The sequence below is a fragment of the Mirounga leonina genome, unplaced genomic scaffold, assembly GCF_011800145.1.
Source record: "Mirounga leonina isolate KUSES-001 unplaced genomic scaffold, KU_Mleo_1.0 Mir_93, whole genome shotgun sequence".
Lineage (NCBI taxonomy): Eukaryota > Metazoa > Chordata > Mammalia > Carnivora > Phocidae > Mirounga > Mirounga leonina.
Genome location: NW_023270854.1, coordinates 39,205,766 through 39,225,529, shown reverse-complemented (window position 1 = coordinate 39,225,529; position 19,764 = coordinate 39,205,766). Strand labels below are relative to the sequence as shown.

Sequence of the window (19,764 nt, the reverse complement as noted above, 5' to 3'; positions counted from 1 at the left end):
AGGGACACAAGGGACATCACTTCTAGGTAAAAGCCCTAAGGGGCCAACACATGATCTGCCATATTCTCTCTAGTGCCTCAACAAGCGTGGAAGCATACACTAGGGCTGGGTCCTGAAGTGAGGGTGAGGACAGAGCAGAGCCCCCAGCCAAATCGTCATAAACACGTGGCACAAAAGCCTCTGCTGTTTTAAACTACTGCTATCTCAGCATTGGTACCACTGCCTACCCTGGCCTAGCCTGACCAATGCGGCCACCTGCAGCCTGCCGTTCTCATCTCCGATAAGGGCATCAGCACCCAAGCTAGTAAACTCGGGACTACTGAATGCTTCCCTCTTCCTCACAGCCCCCATATCCAAACCTAAGTCCTGAAAATCTCACCTTTGAAATATTTCCAATTCACCCCCTCCTCTATATTCCCACTGAACTAGTTCTGGCTAGAGGCCATCTTTCTCCTTGATTCTAACCCTACAGCTTCCAAATATTGTCATTCCAGTATCCCAGATTTTCCTGCTCTAAATGATCTTCCAAAATGACACCACCACGACCATTCTAGAAATTAAATATGATGGGGTGCTTCCCATACTGAAAGCCCTTCAACATTTTCCCACTGCTCATATTAACAAACACTTGAGGAGCACTTTTGTAAACAAGCACTGTCCTTGGTACTCTTGGAACAACAATGAGTCATTTGCTTAACACTGATCTTCACACTGAGATACGGTGACATAGCTAGTTATAGAACATGTTGCTCAATACCAGTATTTAGTAAAGTATCAAAGTTTCTTAGATAATTTATTCTTTTTAAAAGATTTATTTATGTATTTGAGAGAGAGAGTGTGTGTGCACGTGAGGTGGGGGAGGGGGAGAAGAAAGGCAGACTTAGCTAACTGAGTGCGTGGGGCGGGGGTGGTTCGATCCCATGACCCTGAGATCATGACCTGAGCTGAAACCAAGAGTCGGACGCTTAACTGACCGAGCCACCCAGGCGCCCTTAATTTATTCTTTTTTTTTTTTTTTAAGATTTTTTATTTATTTGCGAGAGAGAGAATGAGAGAGAGCATGAGAGGGAGGAGGGTCAGAGGGAGAAGCAGACTCCCTGCTGAGCAGGGAGCCCGATGCGGGACTCGATCCTGGGACTCCAGGATCATGACCTGAGCCGAAGGCAGTCGCTTAACCAACTGAGCCACCCAGGCGCCCTAATTTATTCTTAAAATAAAAACTAGAGTGCACTCAAGTTGAAAACTTGACTCAAATTCTTTTTTTTTTTTTTTAAAGACAAGAGAGCATGTGGCGGGGGGCGGGGCATGCAGAGGGAGAGAGAATCCCAAGCAGGCTCCATACCCAGCGTGGAGCCCAATGCAGGGCTCGATCTCATAACCCTGAGATAATGATCTGAGCTGAAATCAGGACTTGGACACCCAACCGCCTGAGCCACCCAGGTGCCCTGACTCACTCAAATTCTAAAAAGTTTTCTTGAGAGAAAGAAAAGGGGATGGAGTTTAGCCAGGCAAGGAAGTGCACAAGGTCCAAGATTCTACACTGGCCTCTCTGGAGCCTGCTACTGCCATTAGTAGCTTACCTGTTACTAGAATACAGATCATTGTAGTTCATTATTTACTAATTTTTATGTTGGAGTTCACCAAAATTTTGGACTCGAGTGGATTCTGTGGCAGTCTACAGGCAAAGCTAGTTTTATTGCGCTTTGCTTTATTGTGAAGACGATGCATTTTTTTTTTTTACAAATTGAAGGTCTGTGGCAACTCTGCATTGAACACACCATTTTTCCAACAGCATATGCTCACTTCATGTCTCTGTATCACCTTATGATGATTTTCACAATGTCAAACTTCTTCATTATTATATTTGTTATGGTGATCTGTGACCAGTGATTACGACTCTCAGAAAGCTCCAATGATGGTTCGCATTTTTTTGGAATAAAGCACTTTGTAATTAAGGTATGTACATTGTTTGTTTAGACATAATGCTATTACACACTTAACAGACTACAGTACAGCATAAAGAACAACATATATATACACACACTGGGAAACCAAAAAATTCATTTGACTTGCTTGACGGTGATACTCGCTTTACTTTGGTGGTCTGGAACCAAACCTGCGGTATCTCCAAGCTATGCCTGTATTCTGTTCTAACACCCTCTATTATCTGTGTCCTGGAAGGGGGGGGGCAAAAGGCTAAGAGCCACCAGTTTAGCCACAAGATAAAGGTCAAACTTCAACATGTTACAGCTCTTCAAACTCTACTTCCAACTTGCCTTTGGGGCCTTGTCTCCTATCACCCTCCATCAGCTGCCTCTGTTCAGGACGTTCCTAACCTCTGTTAGAAATAGCATTCCGCTTCTTCCAAAACCACCAAAACTCTACCCGCTCTTCCGGGACTAGCTCAGTAGTCAATTAACATTTTCTGTGAAACTTTCCTCAAGAGCTCTTGGCAATATTAAGCTGACCTTCAGAATGAAGCATTTCGATGCTTATTACATGTTAATAGTTGTCTAAGAATAGACAAGATGCTAAGTCAAAGAAGAGTCAATAAAGATGCTCCCAGCGGGCCTCTGAACTCCAGTATCAGGACTACATTTATTCATCTTCGTGTTCCCAGCACTTTACTACGTTTATAAGACAGCAGGCATGGGACCCACAGTTGCTAAATGAATACCATTATGAAAAGCACATTCCATAATCCCACATATGCATCAGCCTACTGATGGGTGCTAGGGTCAACTATTATTTTGAAAATCTAGAGAAGGTTATATACTTGTAACTTCTAACTTTAAAAGCTTATCTGTCATTTTTTAAAACTATAGGCTAGCAAAAATGGTGTACTTACGTATGTTTGTGCTTCCGTGCATGCGTGTATTTACGTATGTGTGGTAGTTTCCTTTGGCTGCCATAATAAATTTTCACAAACTGAGTGATTTAAAACAACAGAAATTCATACGCTCACAGTTCTGGACGCCTAAAGTACAAAATCAAGCTGTGGGCAGGGCTGCACTTCCTTGAAAGGCCCTGGGGGAGATTCTGTTCCCTGCCTCTTTCACCTTCTTGTGGGTTCAGGCAATCTTGTTTGTGGCTCTATCACTCTGGTCTCTGCCACCTCTTCTTCTGTCTCAAGTCTCCCTCTGCCTTTCTCTCCTTGGTATGGCACTTGTCCTTGGATTTAGAGCCCACTCAGGTAATCCGGGATGATCTCATCTCAAGATTCTTAACTTTAATTACATCTGCAAAGACTCGTTTTCCAAATAAAGCAACAAATAACTTACAGCTATTTGGACGTGGACCCATCTTTTTGGAAGCCACCATTCAACCCACTATACTGTGAGTGTGGATGTGTGTGTGTTGTAGACTGCACCAAAGAACAGTCCTCAAACCAGGCTCGACTGAACACATACACGTTGCCCAGGTGACAGTCTGAAAACTGCTGGGTGCTGGGAACACCATGATGAACATGAAAGACAGTGCCTGCCCTCATGGAGGAGAGAGTATGGTGGGGGATATAGAAATCAAGTTATTTTGGGGGCGCCTGGGTGGCTGAGTCAGTTAAGCATCTGCCTTTGGCTCAGGTCATGATCTCAGGTCCTGGGATCAAGCCTCACGTTGGGCACCCTGCTCCATGGAAGTCGGTTTCTCCCTCTCCCTCTCTCTGCTCATGCTTTCTCTCTCGTTTTCGCTCTCTCACAAATAAATAAAATAAAGAAATCAAGTTATTTCTTAAAGTTGAGAAATGTAGTATGAGGGAAAATTATACCATAGTTGTATAGTACAGGGAACCTCGCCCTACCTGTTGTTAAATATTAAATGTAACCCTGATATTTTCTCAGTGAGAGGTGGATAGTTCAGAGAACATTCCTTGATTTTCAGGTTAGAATATCTCCTACCCTGTGTTGGACCGTCCACGAAAAGTCCTTGTTTCACATGTGTGCTTCATACTTTAAATTATCTGACTCAAAGATACTCCCTGGAACCATCATAGTTTGCATAATTAAGGATGCCATCCCTTGTAATATAGTCATTACTTCACAACAATCAAGAAAGAATAAACATGGCTGATTAAACTATGACATGCCATTAATTATAAGATGCATCCCAATTTCAGGGCTATTAAAATGCACACTTTGGAATTAGTGAAATATGTCCATTTCCATTTTCAAATACATTCTCACAATGCATCAGGACAAATTAAACAGCTTTTGATTAAATAGTATTACCAAATTTCAAGGTTCTTCCAGCAAAATTTTAATGCTGAGTTGACTTCACCCAGACTCAGAATATTTTTCACCTTCTTTCCATGAGGTTAATATATGTAAATATAATTCAGTAAGTCCTAAAATAAGACATACCCTCATACATTGAGTCTCTCCTAAGCTTGAGGTAATTTCAGAAGTCAGAGATTGGGAAAGAACTCTAAAAAAACCCTTGAACTGAAAAGCAGGAAGGAGTGGCTACTGGAATTATCATTCCTTCCTTGCCCAGAACTTGCTAACAGGTCACAAGGTGAAGAACAGAGTGCAGGTACCCATGTGGGTAGCCGGGCAGGGCTTGCAAATACTTTAGGGGTAAGCTGGAGTATCCCCAAGACCCCATGCCAGAGTCCTGCTACACCCTGTGAAATGTACAAGGGGAAGAGAAGCCTGGACGTCTGCTCTCAGATGGCTTAGAAAGACATATCTAAAAAGAGACGTGATAAAACTTCTACACATACCTGCCTCTAACCTATTAAAAGTTCCTCATGGGATGCAGGATTGAGATTTTGTTGTAGTTTGATGCAGAGGTCATGCAGGAGAAAAAGTTTCAGAGAATAATCTGTTCTGAGTCTCTTCTTGCCCTATTTATTTTCTCCTTTATTTATGCAGTCTGGGTTTTGACATTGAGATATAAGGCCCATGTTGCCCTATGTTTTTCCTAAAAAGATTTAATGTTGGTCCTTGCATGTGAAATTAAGAGGACTCAGGAAGACAATGCCATCAAAGATTTTGTGGGAGGTAAGGAATATGTAAGAGAAATTTACTTTAAGTCTTTAAAAATGAACAGATGTAGTCCATTATGAAATTTTTTCACACACATATATATATTATGAATGGTGGGTGAGGGGTGCCTGGATGGCTCAGTTGGTTAAGTGTCTACCTTTAGCTGAAGTCATGATCCCAGGGTCCTGGGATCCAGCCCCGTTAATGGGCTCCCTGCTCTGTAGGGAGTCTGCTTCTCCTTCTCCCACTCCACGCTCCCCCTGCTTGTGGTCTCTCTCTGTCAAGTAAGTAAATAAAATCTTAAAAAAAAAAAAAAGAATGGTGTGTGAAAAGGGCACCTTGCTGACTCAGTCAATGGAGCATGCCACTCTTGATCTCAGGGTTGTGGGTTCAAGCCCCATGCTGGGCGTAGAGATTACTTAAATATAAAATAAAATAAAAATAGAAGAATGGTGTGTGAAAGTGTGCCCCTCATCCAAAAAATAATGGAGGAAATACACTTTCAATTAAGTAGTCTAAAGTTGAGGGCAACTTGCAAATGCTTCTTAAATTCTGAAAGGCACATTCTCTGCCTCTCTCTCTCTCTCTCTCTCTCTCTCTCTCTCTCTCACACACACACACACACACACACACACACACACACACACACACACGACCAGCAGCTTAGTAAAGTATCATTTTAAAACAGATTCTTCCCTGGAGAAAACTTATTGCCAAAGCATCTGGACTATATTCCAGAAGGCATCTAACAAGTTACTATCATTTCCCAGACTCACCAGGGTAGCGCTGGCTTTAAAATGAATTAAAATTTTCTTTAGAAAAACAAATCTCAGGCCTCCCACAGCCACTGGAAAAGAGGAGTAAGTCAAGACTGGGGTGGCCCTAGCCACTTCTCTGAGGAATAAAGGATTTTTTTCAAATTTCATTAACTGCAAGTATTCTTAGATCACAGCCCAATGCATTCCCTGAAAGACAGGTGCAGTTGAAATGTATTTTTTCTACTTTTAAAGAGCAAAATAAATTTGACAAAGATAGTTCAATTCAGTAGTTAAGCAAACTTTTGAGTAAATGGGCTGGCATACCAACAGTCCGGAAGAAAATAAAAATCTTACATCATATGTAAAAATGAATTCCAGACAGATTAAAGACTTAAATAAAAAACTTTTACATCTTACTAGAACATCTAAGAGACTACACATATATTCTAGGGGTCAGGAAGATCTTTCTTAGCCAAAAGTGAAAACACAAGAGACTTGTCTGTCCATATAAAAATTAAAAATTTTGAAATGGATAAATGTAACATAAAGTCAATAGATAAATATAAATAAGGAAAAATCTCTCTATAATATACAAAATAGCATCTAGAAATTGGCAAGAATGAGTCAACAACAGAAAAACCAGCAAAAAGTATGATTTCATTTTGCAGAAGAGCAATCTAAATGGTAAACAATCATATAAAAAGGGCACAAAATCACTAATAGCCAGGGAAATGCAAATTAACATAGCAACAAGATCTCGTTTTGTATCCATTAGGCTGGCAAATATTTTTTAAAAACTTTATAATAGCTAATGTTGACATGGACTTGGAGAACTAGCATTCTCATACATCAATGATGGAAATGAGAATTGTTACGGACTTTTTGGACAGCATTTTGGCAACATCTATTAAATCAATTCCACTTCTGTGAACTGTGATACTGGGAAGGAAGACCCACTTTCCCCTATATTTTTCCTAAAAAGACTTAATTTTGATCTTTGCATGTGTGATTAAGAGAATCAGTAAGACAGTGCTATCAAAGATGTTTTGGGAGAAGTAAAAGACATGAGATAGAAATCACAGACTTCTATAGAAACAATGAGCAAATTAATGACTTAGGTGTATTGAGGTTTAGTGAAGTATAATTTAGAGGCTAATAATTAGAAACAAACTGAACACCAATCAATAGAAGGAGTATTTCCACTCTGTGGAATATCATGCAGCTATGAAAAAAGAATGAATGTTTTACACCCAGTATTTCATAAAAATTCCCATGAGTGATACAACCAAAAGACAAAAAAATATGAATATAATCCCATTTTTATAAAGCAATGACACATTTCTCTTCCAGTATGTGCCTTTGTATGTGTATCTAATGTCGATGTGGGATTATGTGAGACTGGAGAAAAGAAGGATATGTACTGGATTAAAAAAGTGGGTTGGGGGGTAGGCAGGGTTGGGTTGGAGGAATAGGGGTTGACGTGAAAGGAGAAAGCAAAAAAAAAAAAAAAAAACCTAAGATTTTTAGTTCATGTAAAATTTTAAGGGTGTGTGTGTGTCTGTGTGTGTGAATAGAGGATATATGAGAAGGACAGTCACCAAAATGTTGATGGTGGGTATCTCAAGGTGGTAGGAGCTCAGATTATCTTTAGTTTTTAAATATTTCTATGTATTCAAATTCTTCATAATGAATGTATTATGTTAATCATCAAGGGAAATGAAGTTTTGTTTCATTGTGACAATTTTGAAACTAGATATTTATACATAGTTCATATATTTTCCTCCTTCCCTTCTCTCTGGTCTCCACTTATTAGCATAAAACTCCTGTAGTATCTATTGCACAGTATTCTTTTTTTTTTTAAGATTTTATTTATTTATTTGAGAGAAAGAGAGCGCAAACAGTGGAGAAACGGTACTGGGGAAGCAGGACTCCCTGCTGAACAGGGAGCCCGATGTGGGACTTGATCCCAGGACGCTGGGATCATGACCTGAGCTGAAGGCAGACGCTTAACCGACTGAGCCACCCAGATGTCCATATTGCTCAGTAGTCAACTGCAGAGTCTACTTAGACTTGTATCTTCCCAACTGAATCAAGAAAAGGAGTGTGAGCAGGGTATCTGGGTGGCTTAGGGGTTAAGCATCTCTGACTCCTTGGTTTCCACCCAGGTCATGATCTTGGGGTCATGGGATCAAGCCCCCTGTGGGGCTCCTCACTCAGTGAGCAGTCTGCTAGGGATTCCCTCTCTCCCTTTCCCTCTCCCCCACCCCCGCCCCACGTTCTCTCTCTCTCTCCAATAAATAAATCTTAAAAAAAAAAATAGTGAGAGTGAGGGGGAGAGGAGGGAGAAAGAGAAAAAGAGGGAAGGGGAGAGAGAGAGAGAGAAGACTAGGGGGAGGGATAAAACAATTCATAAACTACCTGATCTACTATAAAGTTAATTTGAAGCTTCCTCTTTGGCAGAAAAAAATAATCTTAAAGTCATCTTGTACTTCACTTTTAGCAAATGTCACCTCAATCCACTGATAAACAGAACTATTCAGAGTCCTCTGTGCCAAGTTGGTAAAGGGATACGCATTTTATTCCCCATCAATCACTGCCTATACATAGAGAATTAAACTGGGCTTTTTCCCCTTCTCTGTGGTTCCCTTCTTCTTAGACATTACACTGAAGCTGACATTGACACAGATATTCAACAGAAGAAATGAAATGACATTCAAGCCATCATGTTTGCTTTTTTCCCTGATGTCTGGAAGCTGTCTGTGAATCTCTATTATTTATTCTCTCACATCAGCACTCAGGTTCTAAGCTTCAACAGGCTCTCACATTGCTGGGGTCCACCTTTTGTAAAAGAGAGAATAGAAAACTCCAACTGCCCCAAATGTAGTAAACTTGTCAACTTATTCTTGGCCCTGGAAACCAGATAGTGATGAACCTTACTGCTCAGCTTAGTTTCATGCAATGCACAGGAATTTATCAACAACAAAGTATCTGTGGGGTCCTCTCCATGACTTGAATTCATGTTATGAATACACAGCACAGTTGTACCAAGACTTTCATAAGGTTATTTTATTTTATACAATGGAAGAAGATTCCTTCTTCACAATGCAACAATGAACATAACACTTAAAACCAATATCCAGGTTGAAAAAGAAAAGTACAGCTTTGAAAAACTCTACCAAAAAATGGAATAAAGGGCTCATAAAATTCACAAAAGAAATATGATAAAATTATTGGTGATATTCTACTAGTAATCAAAGAAACACAAATTAGAAAAAGTGCCAATTTTTAAATTATCTAAATTGGCAAAAACTAAGAAATAACTATGATAGTCAATGATGTATAAAGTGATAAGCTTACCCATTCACTGCTAATGGTACAAACTTTTCTGGATACAATTTAGCAACACATATCAACAATCTAAAAATAATAAATTCTGAATAATCATCCCATTTCCAGGAAACCCAAATAATGAAATGATATAAAACTGACCAATTCACTTACAAAGATATCCTCGAAAACACAATACTCAAAACAACTAAATGTCTAACAACTAAAAAGTCAGGTAAATAATGGTTTAATGCTAATAACAGAATCCAATTAAGTCATAATAATTTTATTTTCAAGGGATACTAATAATGAAGGAAAATGCTCATGATCTAACGTGAAATCAAAAATGCAATTTTATATGGTTTGGTCTTTTTCCACTTTTATAGTCTCCATTTACATGCCATGCCTGCATAACAGGAAAATGTTAATAATGGTTACATAACAAGTTATGTAACTTCTGGAATTAAAACTGATACTCATTTTCGTCATCTTTTGGTCTATATTTTCCAAATTCTCAATAATAACGATATCTGGAGGAAAACAGTAAATACCTTTTTAGAACATAACCACCAAGCCTCTCTGGCAAAAGAAATAAAGCAGGGAGAAAAAAGCACCCTTAAACAATTGGACAACTATTACCATTTTGTGCATCAGATCAGAGAGAAAATCTGAAAAGTAGCAAGCCAAGTAAGAATGTGAGGAGTGTCTTATAACAATAATTTTTTACAAGTACACAACTTTTCATGGCTTACTTATAAAGTACTTTCACATCTAATAGAGGGTATTTCAGTGGAACTGCTTTAAGGTTTTAGCTCATCCTCAAGGATGAAAAGAGAAAAGCTGGAGCAAGAGGTTCAAACTATCTGAGCTAAAGAAAAACCTATACAATATGTTAAGGAATTCAGGCCAAATGCATAGTTATTTTGCTAAGGTTTTGTGTAGGAAAAAAGGTGAAGAAAAAACATGTAAGCACAAATCTAAATGGCAGAGACTGCTAAACAGCTCCCAATATCCAATGCTCCCCTCTCCTGTAGTAAGAACTCATGGGTATTGTGTCCAGTTAAGACTTCAGTTCCTTACTTTCCTGCCTATAGAGAAGTCCTGACCAATGAGATATGTGAAGTGCTGTGTTAGGACTGGTGATAAGGCATACCCTTTTACCCTCCTGCTGTATGAGATGCAGACATGATGGCTAGAGCTCCAGCAGCCATTAAGGACCATGAAGTGAAAACTATCTCCTAAGGATGAAGAGCAGAAAGACACGAAGAGCCTGGGTCCTTCACTCTGGATCTGCCGTATCTATCCTGGAATAGATGCCTTCAGACTCCTTTTATATGAAAAGAAAGAAATCTCCATATTGCATAAATCACTTTTTTTTTTCCTGTTATGCACTACTAAAATTAACTTTAACTGATGTACCTGGCCATGATGAGCTTGTGAAAATGTCTTCTGATCCTGTCTATTCTCAGTGGCTCTCCGTTTCTCCCAAAAGATGGGACCAAAATAAAAGGGGGGGGGGGCAGCAGAATATCTGTATAAAGCCTCATGTTACTTACTTACTTATGTTTAAGTAGGTAATCTATATCTTCTAGAGCTCTCTCTCTTTAGACACAACAAATTAAACTGTTTTTAACTTGGGTCTGGTGCTTGGTTGATTTCGTGGGTCACTGTGGGTCAAGGTAAAAAATGGATCTTGCATTATTTCAACTGTAACCGAAACAGACTAAAATTGAAGATCTCAAGCATAACCTTTCTGCGGACCAGCAATGACAATGGAATAGATGCTAGTTCTTTGATTCCAACCATCCTTTGCTCATCTGTTGCTGATAAAGGAAAAGAGAGGCAATTAAAAGTTTTTGAGTATCAATCCATGGATATGTTTCCTGAGGCATTTCATTAACCTGATTTTGAATGCATGACAGACTGTTAAAACCAGTGCTTCCTAATTACCTACAAGGTAACAGAATATTAAAATAGAAAAGTAAACATTTACCCCTTTTTGGTTACTTTTAGATATTTGCATCTAGTTTCCTGCCACGAGGAAAACACAGTCAATGTAAACTAATTATCCAAAATAATTATCAAGAGCAGATCTTCATTTCCAACATCATAAACTCTGGTATTGAGGGAACGGTCATATTTGAAAAAGAAAATGTCTGACCAAGGAAGTTTTCCTCTACTGAGTGGAGAAAAACAGAATATAACTTACTTCAAATCTTCACAGGGATATATCTTTAAGCACTGTTCATATTCCCTTCTAAGCTGTAACCAGGCCTAATCATAACAACTTACTGAAGATGTTAGATATTAACCTAAATAACAAATATCTTCATAACTATAAGGCTTCACATTGCATTTTAAATTCAATAACTTGGTATTTATTAAACAACCATTAAGCCATCAAAGCCCAAGTGGTATTTAAATACTTCAAACTAGGTTTAAGAATTAGCAGAATCAATTAAAATGACTTGCCCTTTAATTACAAAGTAATTCATCCACAAAACTGGAAAAAGGCTTGGGAACATTGTTTTTTCCTTCTTTTACCACCATGTAATATTCCCACAAGGGCATAAAAGGAAACTCATTGTATGGGATTAAGACGCTAAGGTTTCAAGTCAATCCTGGGGCTATTCTAGGAAGATGACAACTGTACCAAATTAGCAGTTGTAGTTTTGTAACACTATTTAAACCAAGTGGCTTACTTTGCTTAGAAGTAATATCCCTGGTACACTGAGAAGATGATACATTGGAGAGTTTAATGGTTAGCTGACTATCCAATCAGTCCTATTCTTTATTATACTGTAAGAGTTGACTAATTCTGAAGACTGATAGTATTCTAGTCCATACAAAATTAAAAACTCAATGACATAGCTACATGTAATATGTAAAGGAGGCATCTTAATTTTGGAACCAAAGAACTAGCAAGAGAGCAAAGAATCTAAAAAGGAGTTGTAATTTCTAGAAGTAATTTATTTAAAATATTAATAACTAATGATCCTAAGAATCATTATTTCATCATGTTGGTCCACTAAGTCTTTATTTTCCCTACTGCTAATTTTAAGACCTACCATCTTAGTTCCAATTTATGTATTTACGAATATGCCTATCACAGTTGAAACAAACGTGAAATTTTATTTCAAACGTGCAGAGTCATAGATGCTTTAGTAATGCAGACATTTTGGACCTGAAAATTGTTAATTCTGAGATTTGCTCATTCATGTATTAACTGCTTATAAAATATCTTTTATACACCAGGCATTGTGCTAGGAGCTGGGAAATAGCAAAAATAATTGTAGATACCTTTAACCTGAAATTCAAGTAAACATTTTTGTGCCACTAAGGAGTAGGAATGGGGGCTAAGATGTGGGGGAGCATCTTCTCGTGGAAATGTCTTCTAAACGGCTTAAATCCCATGAGACTTAAAATATTTTAGCAGGTATTTTCCCTTTTGTCAAATATGACAAAATAATACATAAAGCAGCAATAAAAGTTATTTTTCAAGTTACATATAATAGCTGGTGTTCTTAAGATTGATAGTCCTGCTGAAGACCAGAGGGAGTTTATCAGTCTTCCTAGAACTGCAGCTCAGTAAGTAAAAAGACAGATACCTCAGGAATCTCAAAAATAAACGAGTTTACAAGCTGGCCTACTAGGACTTGCTATTTCAATAAGGCAGCCAAAAGGAGCAAAAGAGACTCAAATACACTCTTTAAACTATGATACAGTCGATCACAACGGTCAAACCAGTTTTCCTTTTACAGATGACCGAGTGACTTAAGGCTTTCAAAACAGCCATCTTACTTGAAAAGCAAGAGCACTGAAGGAGCTATGTCCAAATCTTGTCTTGTGGGTCTGAATGCTTATCGCTGCCCAGAACGTCCCTTCCTATTCTTTTTTCATTAATTTGTAGGCATGGAAAATTAGAATAGGTGGTAACTAGAGGAAAGTGAAAGAATATGGTATATGAAAGAATATTCAAGAGGCTTTCTTTATCACCCACCTTGTATATACATTATACAAGGCACGCCTTTCCTGCTAACAGTTATGTAAGTGCTCAGAAAATCATAATCAACCCAGTAAAAGTAGCGATGAGTATCTACTAGAAAAAGATTCAAGGGTCTTGGTAGCATTTGTTCAGACTTACATGTGATGCTGGATTAAGTTAAAAGTTTCTTTCCTAACTTCCTGCTCTGGTCGCTCCCCCAAATACAATCTTGGGTTAGTTAGTTCATAACACTTTCTCTCTGATAAAGATCTTAATGCCACCTTTTTATAACCTGGGGATTACCAGATCTCAAATACTCAGAAGGAAATACACTAAAGTCACCCAGAGTGCTTCCTTCAGTATCTTTAGCTGTACAAAAATAATAAAGTATTATTCAGTGCACTTCTGATGCACTCTGAAGCCTCCCTCTCAACTGGTCTCACCTCCACTACTCCAATCTTATGTATGTGTGCTGTTTTGCAATACATATTTATTTCCCATATTTGCATTTAACTCTTACAGTAAGCAGATACACAAGAATGCAGCTGCATGAGGACAGAGATTCCTGATTTGTTCAGTTTTATTGTCCCCATACTTATAACAGGGCTTGACACATAGCAGGGGCTTACTAAATATTAGCTGATTGAATAAACAAATTAACCAGTAACTATGAGATACATGGACCAGTATAATGTACATCTTCTTCTGCATGAGATTTCTACAAATCAAAGGGGTGCCACGAAGGCACATAACTATGAAATGGCAGCCCCTGAACCTGAGCAGAGAGGTTTCTAGGCTCCAAATCCAGCATTCTTTCAACTACTATCTCTCCCCCCTGGGGCATATGTACCCTCTTACAATATAGAATGTCAGGGGAAACGAAGCCACGGAGAGGCACATCTTCTGGGAACAAGACTGACACTAAGTTAATTTAGAAAAAAATTACACACACACACACACATCAATCATGGAGATTTTGAGAACTTATTTTCAAAAATAAAACACAGATCTAGAAACACCTCTGACATTTGCAAACGGCCAAATGGAGCCTCGCCGTGTTCAGAGTGTTCACGTCTCTGTTCCTTCAGCCTTCCGGGCACTTACATGCTAGTTAGAGAAGCACTTCAGCACAAAGCAAGAACCAAGCTCCCACAGTGCCAACACACCTGGGGATGATCACCGGCTCTGATTCCTCTGCACAGCTGGAAAGGAGAGGTTGCTGCTGATCCATCACTGCAGCTGCCTCCAACTCTACCATCTTTTTCTCCCTCCCAGTCATTCCATACAGGCTTGGTCTTCCTTTTCCTTTCACCAAACAGGGCCATGAACTCATCTTTCACTGATGGGAGGCCAGCATTCTTCGAACAGGGTACATACTTGATGCAAAGCCAATACTTACCATCATAGCTGTAGGGGAGTCAATTACCAGAGCCCCAACTTCCCAATATTCTCTTGTCTAAAAATTGATTTGCCTGGGATCATGGCTATGATGGACGGACACCACCCCAGGATGAATGGAAGCTGTCCTCCACCACTTCCCCGTCACAAAGACCCTTCACCCACTTTACAGAAACAATGCATCTTTAGATCTTTCTAAACTGCATGACCCCAGGGTGTAAAGACCTCAGGGTGACCAACAAAGAAACAAATAAAAACGCTAATGCATGTAAAGGAGTGAGGCTTTAGCATCTGGGTTGCAAGGCCTTTTCTAAATCGGGTAATTTCCAATTCTTCATTTCAAACAACCTGAAACATTCAAATATGAAGAGCCCTAAGGTCAAAAGAAATATAAAATATTGGGTTTCAATTTATATATATTTTTGTTACAGAAAGAAAGTATGACAGAGTGATCAATAAGACACTTTCAAGCATAAAAATATATTGGATTGGGATAGAATTCTGTAGGGGAAGGAAAACGAAAATATGAATTTAAGGAGAAAAAAAGGTGTAAAGATTTTAACTGTTTAAGAACTTATTCATGCATTTTTTAAAAATGAATGATACTGGGAATCAACTATAGACCTACTAAAGTATTTTTAATGATGTAAGAATTTAAAAGGTCAAGGTTTATAATATGCTGAAAAATGACATCCTTTGCAACTGTTTAAACTTAAGATGAAAAGTTTTAGCAATCAGCTTAAAAATGTGCCTAGGGTACAGACGTCTACAGGATTTTTTAGGAGCTACAGGAACAAAAAACGTGGAAGAACACTGCTATAGACCAACCACTGGAGCCTTTCCAAGGCAAAATAACTGAAGAGACAAAGAATGAACAATTTCCCACCTACCTAGTTGTGAGCTAGGATGGGCTGGAGATGGGGTGGGGATTAGCATTTGCTCCACCCTCTTCTTGGTCATAAACACATCTGTTGAACCTGGTTCTACAGCCAACAGTTTCTCAGACTGATGACCAGGTTAAATATCTAATCTCAACTGCATTGCTGATGGGGTTAGCCTTTGGCTGATGAGCTTGTATCTTACTCCCTAAGGAGAATTGCTACTTCTTGAGTACTTTTCTTTGTGTTTTCCAGAAAAATTCATGAGGCAATACCATAAAGGCTCACTATTTTGTATTTCTCTTATCATTCGATGACAAATATCACCACTGGGGATGCAATATTGAATGTGTCTATCTGACTGGCATTTCAGGCGTAACATGCATTATGCAAAGAATTGGAGAGTTCCTTACTGTGTAGTTAATATTTTAAGTATGGCCACTGTACTGAGGAGTAATCTCAACAGGCCCATCTATGTACATAAGCCCTCAGATACCATGTTTTTCCTTCTTTTTCTGATTTCGTACTCTCTTCTTCCCTACTGCCCCTTACATCTTGTCAGCCGCTCCTTTGGGAAGCAGAAAGTAGTCTAAATATGATGGATGAGGCCAGCACTTAATTCGGTGTCTACAATGTTTGAAAAATATTGACTTTCCGGTCCTCAAGCTCTCAGAGAGACAGTGGGGCTATTTAGAGTAGACATTAGACCTACTTTAAACCTACTCCCATTTAGTACAAGGAGGTAAAGTCTGAGATAAAAGGTCTTTCTTTAGAGTCAGAAAGTTGGCTGACTCTACCACACATTTACCAAGTATGTCACTCAATTTCTCTGAATCTCAGGTTCCCAAAGTCCTTAAAATGGGGTGCTGAGAATTTGAGACAATATGCAACAAGCACCTAGAAACATACAGCACGTAGTAGGCATTCAATAGTCAACAGTTATGAAGTTAGATGTTTAATGTTCTTTAATGACTGTTTAAAATTAGCCAACAGTTCTCTCTTGGCATCATGTCAGCTGTGGCATGTTTTTCCGTTTCTTTCTAGTCTCTTTTAAAATAAGTGATTTGGAAAATGACTACCTTTCATGTCAAGTATGGAGTCTGTGTGTGTGTGTGTGTGTGTGTAAAATGTACCTGCAGTACTAAAACTGGCAAAAGGACACAGAATGAGGACTGCACAAAACTTGAGATTTCACCTACAGCTTTTATAAATATGGCAACATGTCCTGAATACGTTCTAAGCATGCTGTGAAACGTGACTAAAAATAAGCATGGCATCAATGATCGACTCTTTGAAAGGTTATCCAAATTTAATTGGAAAGCTAACACTTTCCCCTCATCGGATTAGCAAAGTTTTGTTTGTTTGTTTGTTTGTTTGTTTAAGGTTACTTAATATTGTAAGGCTGTGGGGAGAGTGGCACTCCCATAATTCTCATGGTAGTCAAAATGAGTATCACCTTTAGACTCTGAAAAGCAATTTGACAATGTATATGAAGGACTCAAAAAGGATTCACATGTCTATTCAGAAAGGCAGGACTATATACCAGCCCAAACAGATTTATGGGTAAGGGTCTTCATACATCACAACTTGTAATAGTAAAAAACGGAGCAGCTGATGTCCACCATAGAGAACTAGATTATATAGTATAGCCATCCCCTGGAATGGTATGCAGCTATTAAAGACAAGAAAAAATTTAAATAAGATGGGACTGTTATGTGAAAGAAACAAGGTATAAAGCAGTATTTGGCTATGATTCCAAATTTGTATGTGCCACTGTTGATTCTCAAGGGGTAAGAAGAGAAAATTTACAATCAACAATTGGAATTACACAGTGATCAAAATCCATTCCACAGCTTGAAAGGACACAGTGTTAGGACTTGCAACCCACGTCCTCATTTTAAAAAGAAGTGTGGGATGAGTACACTGCTGATTCAGATCCTTCTTATGAATGACAGGGATAGGAAAGCAGATAATAAAGCTAAAAGTTCTATCTGCAACTGACATTCGGCCTCTTTAAACGTTCAACTTAATGAAGCTTTTGGGTGACTTTTATACCACATGCATCAATGCTCTCTGCCTAGGTAAGAAGTTTTGGCAATGTGCAGTGATGAGAGAAGATCGGAAAAGGTGAGGATTCAAAACCTTCCAATACACACAATTTTGCACAGCAGAAGAGGAAATGAAACAGTGTGAATATGAACACACACACACATACACACACACACAGATTCAGACCTGCATATACATAGTTAAAGCAAGGAACACTTTCCCACCCCACTGCAAGCAGAAATGCCACAACACACCACCTGTCCTTCCTGGGTTCATCTGCACTTCATTACTAGTTTGAAAACTCCTAGTTTATTCCCACCACTACCAAGTCCAACCAAACAAGGCTAGAAAGCATGGCCAAGATTGCTTTCATGAACTTTCTTGCATTTATTTCTCACATCAGTACTTCAAATGTCTCATCTAACCCCACAGATAAGAAACAGAATAAAAATGCCTTTGGACATTTACACATCTCATGTTACACACTCTTGTACTCCAGAAAAGGAGTAACCCAAATCCATGTGACTTGAAATGACATCTTTCTGCTCAGTGCTCTTCTTTCTAACTTGGCCTGTGTGACCACAGTTCTATCTGCTCGCCTGCCAACCTGGGCCCAAGTGCTTTCCAGCAGCCCCACGGCAGAGCATGTTTCTGAAAACAGTCTAAAATTACATGAAGCCCAAATCAACTGAAGTTATTGTGAAAACACAAGACAAGACACACCTAAATTGCCACCTTACATGTGACGATGCAAACTGAAAGGGGTCTACTTGCTTGACAGTATGCACTTGTTTGCAGATGTCACACTGCAGAGGGAACAGCTGGGGGATGTTGGTTGATTTCTGGTGGTCAGTTTCAGGAAATACAAGCATTTCTTAGTTTCGAGCTCAGGTTCCCAATCAATATAGGTTCTGGAGACTTAAATTTTTTCCAGGCTCGAAATGTGCTAAGCTAATAATTAACCTTAAGCATACCATCACTTCTGCTGAAAACATTTTCTACACTCAGCCCCAAATTACTTTCAGTTCAGTTAAACAAAACAGACAAGCTGTAATAAAAGGTCTCTGAGAAATGTGATCCCTTTCATTGGTCACCCAGGAGCTTTTCCTCTTAAATCTGCTGCTTCTTGGGGGGGGGGGGGGAGGGGAAGGAGAGCATCCAAAATACAGATGCCACCCAAAGCACAATGATTTTGTAAGAAAGTTGCCCAAGATAACTCTTCAGGGTTTCCCAGGTTGAGTAATTCTTGCAGGCGGGTGAGGAGGGACAGCTCGCCTCCAAAATTACTATCTGCAGAGGTTTCCCCAATGTTGATTTTTTTTTTTTTTTTTAAGGCGTCCTTTTTAATTACACTGCAAGGGCTCTGATTTTCACATCTCCAGCTGCTGCTGAGAGCAACGCGGCAGGGCTGCGGCAGCCGCTCCGGCCAACTCCAGCGCCGGGGCGGGCAGCCCACTCCCCACCCGGTCCCACCCTCCCCAGCATACGCGCGCACATCCGCGCCGAGACTGCGGTCCGCGCCGGTCTGCCCTGAGCTGGCGGCCGGGCCGGGACTCACCGCTGTCCAGCCGCGCGATCTGGGGCAGCCGGTAAGTGCTGACCAGCAGGTCGAGCGGAACGGCCACCGAGCTCCACTTCACATCCTTGAGGCTGCAGCCCAGCGAGGGCGCCGGGTCCATCTTCCCCGCCTCCTCCTGCCCCGCGCTCCCGCCGCCGCCGCCGCCGCCGGCACCACCCGCGCCTCGGCGGCCGCGACTGCTCGCGCTCGCGGGCTGGGGCGCGCGGGAGGCGCCGGGCACTCCGGCCGCGGGCAGCCCGGGGGCACGGCGGCTGAGGCGGCCGGGAAGGAGGGGGCCCGCGCCCGGCTCAGCGACCAATGCGGGGCATGGCCAGGGAGCCCCGCGTGCCCTCAAGCCCGGAGAGGACTCGCAGCAGCCCCGCGGCTGCGGGCGGCGGCGGCCGGGGTGGCTGCGGCGGCTCCCGCTCCGCCTCCTTCTCTGGCCCCGGGTCTGCAGCTGCGGCGGCCGCCCGCTCGCCTCCTCCTCCTCTTACCCCTCCTTCTCTCCGCCTCGAGCGTGTGAGGAGGAGCCGCGGGTCTGAGAAACGCCATAGCAGCGCTCCCAGCACTGACCAACAAGGTGCGAGCAACGCCTGCGCAGCTCGGGGAGACACCGCCTCCGCCTCCGCCTCCGCCTCCCCGGCACCGCCCGCTCCTCCTCCCGCTCGGCCTCCGCCTCCCGCGGCCCGGCCGCGGCCGCCGACGCCTGCGGCTCGGCGTGCGCTGCAAGCTTTAGCTCTCGCTCCCCCGTCCGACCGCTCCCGCGCCCTGCAGCCTCCCGGGCGTCACTGCGCGCCCGGACTCCTTCCCAGCCCACGGCCCATCC

General features: G+C 40.9%; 1 protein-coding gene across 2 annotated transcripts in view; it reads right to left on the bottom strand.

The window, feature by feature from the left end:
• Window positions 1–19,103, bottom strand: part of GAREM1 (GRB2 associated regulator of MAPK1 subtype 1) — a 194,238-nt gene extending 175,135 nt beyond the window's left edge. For both annotated transcript variants that reach the window (XM_034996093.1, XM_034996094.1), the window contains exon 1: window positions 18,939–19,103. In XM_034996093.1, coding sequence (XP_034851984.1) covers window positions 18,939–19,059 — 121 coding nt within the window. In that variant the 5' untranslated portion in view covers window positions 19,060–19,103. The remainder of the gene's footprint in view (window positions 1–18,938) is intronic.
• Between the last annotated feature and the right edge of the window lie 661 nt (window positions 19,104–19,764).